The sequence below is a fragment of the Salvelinus fontinalis genome, chromosome 3, assembly GCF_029448725.1.
Source record: "Salvelinus fontinalis isolate EN_2023a chromosome 3, ASM2944872v1, whole genome shotgun sequence".
Lineage (NCBI taxonomy): Eukaryota > Metazoa > Chordata > Actinopteri > Salmoniformes > Salmonidae > Salvelinus > Salvelinus fontinalis.
In genome coordinates this window covers 51,970,600-51,976,777 of record NC_074667.1, presented here as the reverse complement: position 1 = coordinate 51,976,777, position 6,178 = coordinate 51,970,600, and the positions used below count along the sequence as shown (strand labels likewise).

The window sequence follows — 6,178 nt, the reverse complement described above, 5'->3', positions numbered from 1 at the left end:
GACATCATGCAAAACTACAAATCCCTGCAAACTCCTGCCCGTCATATCTAGCTGACTAGATATCTAACTTTGCTAACAGGTATTGTGTCAATTTAAAACTTGCACAAGACAGTTCACAGAATTGTTCATTTAAAGAAACATTGCCAATTGATTCATTACTACATTTAGCTAATATTAGATAGTTAATCCAGATATTCTTACCTTTGCCTCAATTTGTCAGTCTCGTCCAGATCATCATGGCATTTGTAGTTTTTTATGATAGCCACATTAGCATTTTGTTTTAGTTTTTTGGGGGGGAGCGGTAAATAAAGGCAAATATATTGATAAACGTCACATTGTCCAAGAGCGATTTACACGGTTATAAAAACGTCAAACCAGGCTAACCCAGGCTAACCCACATCAGGCTAAAGTCCCCATGGGAAAAATGAATGGTGGAAAAACGATTGGAACCATTTCCCTGTTTGACCACTAGGTTTTACCTCATACTGCGGTACTCTATAGCTTTGTGTCAACAACAGAGAGTTGACAAATACATAGCAGGGTTAAAGTAGTAAAGAGGCATGAGGGCAATCAACACTTTATTCACAGTTACTCACTATTACAACTCTCTGCTATGGGAGTGTCACTGCTAAGAAACAAAGAAAGCAAAAAAAGGCAATATAATGAATATGCATGTCAAGCTGCATTACATTGTTGTGTTGTTTACTCGTGTACAGCAGACGAGCAGAGTCATTTTACAGGGAATTCTTTTCACAGTGAATATTTTCTAAGTGCTTTTTCCTTATAAATACGTTGTTTTTTTCAAACTAAAAGTGGGTTTTGACAGAGCAGAAAAGAAATTCAGAAAGATGTGCAGAGAACAAATGGACAAATACAGAACTAGGACAATTCATCAGGCTACGTTCTTATCTAAAAGGTCATATTTGTCAACTCAAATCGAACACAAGAGAAGTCTGCCTCCTTTTCAGTATTATAAAAAATTAACTGCACAACATACATTCAAATACATACTGTACAGCAAGTCTTTATTTTCGCAATGTTATCATAGCACCATGTATAGCAAGCTGAACAAACTAACCTGACCAGACCTAGCTGGTGGCATTAGCAATACAAAGGAGTAAAATTACATCCACTAATGAAATGTAAGCATTCTGCTGGTGTGAAGATGTTTATACCAATTGTTTGTACCATTGTCTAGGAGGGTGGGGTATTGGTTAGAGAAGTCCCATCCTGAATTTGAAGTGAACTAGGGGGGATAAGTTAGGTGGTGATGTAATGTGTCATATCCTAACCAGCTTCATCCCCATACAGTCTGGTGTGTTGTCATCCTCACACCTGCCTCATTCTTGGGGGCTGTAAATAATCCTTGCATGAAATTTGATCAACGTTAATATTAGTTACAATACAAAAGAATGGAGTACATGTCCTGGGGGACTCATTCTGTAGCCGTAGCACCAACAAAAGGAGGTGAGGAGTCTTGAGTTGTGGGCCTTGAGGAGAGTTTCCAGGCATACTGACGTTTTGTTGACAGTACTTTTCATGCTGTGAGTGTGCAAAGCTTGACTTGATGTAATTGCCTGACATCATATACCATATACTAATGGCACAAGGCCATAAGGGATGATACACATCAGGTTGTAGCAGCAGAGTTGACATTAAGCTAATCTCGGCACCCAATGTTAAGGCGTTTACAAGAAACTAATATTAAACACACCTCACATTCACTGTTCACTAAGCGCGGTTGTTGAAAGTCAAAGAAAAGGTTCAGAGTGTATCCACGCTCAGCTGATGAGTCGCCAACTCAGGTTGGTGGTCCTGAGATCTGGGGAGATAGGAGAGGTAAGAACATTCCTGTGTGAGTGTGTGCCGATGTGAATGTGTGTGTGTGTGAGACAGAGAAAGAAGACGGGAGAGGATATAGTTTTCATTTTCTTGGCTGTCAGTATTTTCTCTTCTGGGTGATGATCTGAGTATCAGTGGTAGCTAATGTTGGATCAGCATCCTCTTCCATAAACTCCTACAATAATGGTATTTCAGGTTACATTCCCATGAAGTCTGTACAAGGTCCTCAGGTTCTCCAGTAGTTCTGGTCGTCCTCTGTTGGCACACTGCGATGTGGTGGATTGTGCGACACAGGTTGCTAACCAACCCATCCTTCCCAAATCTGCCCTCTGTATAAACACCGAGATGGAGATAGATCAGAGTTTCTCATCAATCAATTGCTTATAACAGTAGTGCCAATGGGTCTTTTTCTAGCAACTCTAATAGGAAAACACAAGAAGGTGACACTGACAAGAAATGACCAGAAAAGATACCTCATCAGCACAATACCACTGACTTTGAAAAGTGAATATCTTATCCTTGAGGGCATGGCACTTAAATGCAGGTAAGTATTAGTTACATGAAAAGCCTGGACCGAGAGGGCTGAGAAGAGCATGCTACCAGGCCATCTGACAAAGCAAGGTAATCTGGATGAAGAGGGGGAGGTTGGCTGAACTGAGAGAAACAGATGGGTTGTGACAAACTCACAGCGATTTGGAGGAGGGCTTCTTCACTTTTGGCTTCTTTCGACGCTGAACTGGCCTGAAGCATGCACAGCGCGGACACATACAGTCCACATGCGGGGGAAACACACACATACACAAACAAAGAGTGAAGACATTGCAAAATGAGGAACAGAAGCTGCTAGCATACTTGCATTTTAGAATTCATCTTGTGGTAAAAAGGTTTTCAAAATAAGTGTTCCATTCTATTATCTACCCAATGTAGAAAAATGTATAACCTACAGTATATCTTTAACTTTAGTGATTTATTGTTAGTCGTATTCATCCTTGAAAAAACGGGAATAATAAGACAACAAAGGACAAAAAGACATTAAGCCAGAAAAATTAGGGTACCTGTATTCACTGAAGGAGTTTATGTCTTTACTACCTGAAATAGAGAATGTTTTTATAGAACATAGTTAACTGAGTTGTGTGTGTGTGTGTGTGTGTGTGTGTGTGTGTGTGTGTGTGTGTGTGTGTGTGTGTGTGTGTGTGTGTGTGTGTGTGTGTGTGTGTGTGTGTGTGTCTCTTACTCACCTGTCTCTGGGTTGCATTGCTTGTGGCCTTTGCAGCTCCTCAGTTCCATAAGCTGCTGGTGCATCTGGTTGAGGGCAGTGCGGTCCAAGGTGCTAACCCCATTTATCAACTATAGACACACAAAGTAATAGAGGACAGGGTATGTTCCCAAACACTGTAAAAATAATCACAATAGGCTATATCTCATTTGTGTGATTTAAAAGAGATAGGGAGAGAAAGATACCTGGTATGGGTCATTGTTCAGATCAAAGTACTCTATGAAGCCCGTAGCGAACTCGCAGAATATGAAGTTGTGTGTGTCATTGATGGTCCTCAGGCACCAGTAGGTGTTGTTGTTTGCGCTGGTACAAGCACAGAATGGACCCACTGGCAGGGGAGGGGAAGAGACAGAGGGGGCTATTCAAACAAGATGCATGGCCAATTTTAACTCACCTATACAGTATCTACTTTATCTTATTTTTTTGAGCTTTACAAGTAATCATTCAATATATCATTTTGTGGTAGCAGAGTGGTAAAAAATCATGAATCCCACTTTTACAACACTGTTTACTGTTCTGCATTTGATTTAGTCTGTATTCTGTCATTCCATACTTGTCCAGAAGGGGGCTGTCTGCCAGTGCTGGTTGTCGTGGGTGAAGCAGGTGAGACCAGGCATGCTGCAGGTGTCGTTGTTACGGAGCCTCTTGAGCAGTTTACGGAGCTTCTTCCTGCGTTTCTGCTCCTTCATCAGCCACTGCTTCTTCTGCTTAGAGGGCATTTTGCTGAGGACACATCACGAGAGGACAGATATTGGTTTGTGGGGAGGTTTCTCTCTCTCTCGCACTCTTTCTCTCTCTCACACATACAAACACATGCACACACCACTCTCTCACATGAATTACCTGAGTGAGTAAATGCGACCTGCATTGAGTCTGAACGTCCCTTTGTTTTTGGACAGGTAACTGGGGGTGTTACACTGGCACTCTTCAGGCCGAACGTTCTTCAGGTGACCCTTGACCTCACGCAGATTCTTTATTTTCGTCTGCAAGGTTTCAATCTACACACACACATACACAATAGTGAATCCCCGCAATGACAGGAAAGTCTCCAGAATAGGCCAGATAGGGGATCAACTAGAGCAGTACCTCGTGCTCGATGTGGAGCTTATGGTCTTTCCAGGCCTGGAGGGATTTGTAGAGTCCTCCATCACACCTGACTGTGTCATTCATCAGGATGGAGCACCTGTGGGGTAAACACACACCAGCTATCCGCACCTTCACCTGACAACTGCATTTATCACAGTTAGCACTTCCTTACAGCACCCTCTCTTACAGCACCCTCTCTTTCAGCACCCTCTCTTTCAGCACCCTCTCTTTCAGCACCCTCTCTTTCAGCACCCTCTCTTTCAGCACCCTCTCTTACAGCACCCTCTCTTACAGCACCCTGTCTTTCAGCACCCTGTCTTTCAGCACCCTGTCTTTCAGCACCCTCTCTTACAGCACCCTCTCTTACAGCACCCTCTCTTACAGCACCCTCTCTTACAGCACCCTCTCTTTCAGCACCCTCTCTTTCAGCACCCTCTCTTTCAGCACCCTGTCTTTCAGCACCCTGTCTTTCAGCACCCTGTCTCTTATAGCACCCTGTCTCTTATAGCACCCTGTCTTTTAGCACCCTGTCTTTTAGCACCCTGTCTTTTAGCACCCTCTCTTTCAGCACCCTCTCTTTCAGCACCCTCTCTTACAACACCCTCTCTTTCAACACCCTCTCTTTCAGCACCCTCTCTTTCAGCACCCTCTCTTTCAGCACCCTCTCTTTCAGCACCCTGTCTTTCAGCACCCTGTCTTACAGCACCCTGTCTTACAGCACCCTGTCTTACAGCACCCTGTCTTACAGCACCCTCTCTTTCAACACCCTCTCTTTCAGCACCCTCTCTTTCAGCACCCTCTCTTTCAGCACCCTCTCTTTCAGCACCCTCTCTTTCAGCACCCTGTCTTTCAGCACCCTGTCTTTCAGCACCCTGTCTTTCAACACCCTGTCTTTCAGCACCCTGTCTTTCAGCACCCTGTCTTACAGCACCCTGTCTTACAGCACCCTGTCTTACAGCACCCTGTCTTTGAATTACTGTAGGGCTACTGTACATAAAGAATAATTATATTACTACTACTCAACACCCACTAATACTAAAACTCAACACACACACATATATATATATACACACACACACACACACACATATACACACACACACACCTGTAGGTGACTTTAAGAGCGGCAGTTGGTGTAAGGCTCTTGTTGGTTGGGGGTCTGGCTGTGACTCCCATGCCACTGAACTCCTCATCGTTGTCCTCTAGCAGGCCCGCTCCTCTCCTCCTCTCCCCAGGCCAGCTGGTGTTCCTGAGGCCCACGGGCCTGTAACCCTCAACCAGGTCCACAGCATACATGTCTCCATCCAGCTCAAATGGAACGGACCGGGCCCAACGGTTCTTAGTCAGACTCTTACCGGACTTTACCTCTGATGAGGTTAGAAGAGTTATTAGTTACAATGTTATTATTACAAAGGTAATGCAATGTTAATGACCCAAGAGAGGGTGCTAAAGTACATAGCATTTTTCACTGTTTTCAAATGACGGACACTTGAAACTTAAATTGTATCCTGTTTCGTTGTAATTATTAGTGTTAATTTTTCTAATCTGTCACTGGGTGGCAGCAAAGACTTGTCCTACTATTATTTGCAAGCACAATTTAGAAGGCATTGGTATGGTAAATACATAAGCCACTGAAAAGACTACTCACTCTTCTTGGTGAGCAGTCTCTTCCTCTTCAGGGGTGTACGTTTGGGGCCTAGGAGGCCACAGTCACAGCTGTCTCCAGCATCGGAGACACGTCCAACCCACTGCTGGGACCCGCTGTTGGCCATCAGAGCCTGCATACGTGAGGCATAGAGACTTGCCATGCCCTTACACTTATACAGACTCAGCTTACCAGAAGGGTCCTCCACACACTGCCACTTCTTCACATGCCGAGAGAGGAGAAGGGGGGATGGCAAGAGATTTAGCTACATTTCTGCTAACGTATAAGTGTGTGTGTGTGTGTGTGTGTGTGTGTGTGTGTGTGTGTGT

The 6,178-nt window shown here is 44.0% G+C and overlaps 1 protein-coding gene across 3 annotated transcripts in view; it reads right to left on the bottom strand.

Annotated features, from left to right (window-relative positions):
- Positions 1–565: 565 nt before the first annotated feature.
- The window catches only part of LOC129851082 (extracellular sulfatase Sulf-2-like), a 74,809-nt gene continuing 69,196 nt past the window's right edge, over positions 566–6,178 (bottom strand). For all 3 annotated transcript variants that reach the window (XM_055917294.1, XM_055917295.1, XM_055917293.1), the window contains 10 exons: positions 5,853–6,069; positions 5,310–5,571; positions 4,205–4,301; positions 3,962–4,116; positions 3,672–3,841; positions 3,304–3,446; positions 3,081–3,189; positions 2,898–2,931; positions 2,530–2,583; positions 566–2,171 (listed from right to left, as the gene is read on the bottom strand). In XM_055917294.1, coding sequence (XP_055773269.1) covers positions 2,141–2,171; positions 2,530–2,583; positions 2,898–2,931; positions 3,081–3,189; positions 3,304–3,446; positions 3,672–3,841; positions 3,962–4,116; positions 4,205–4,301; positions 5,310–5,571; positions 5,853–6,069 — 1,272 coding nt within the window. In that variant the 3' untranslated portion in view covers positions 566–2,140. The remainder of the gene's footprint in view (positions 2,172–2,529; positions 2,584–2,897; positions 2,932–3,080; positions 3,190–3,303; positions 3,447–3,671; positions 3,842–3,961; positions 4,117–4,204; positions 4,302–5,309; positions 5,572–5,852; positions 6,070–6,178) is intronic.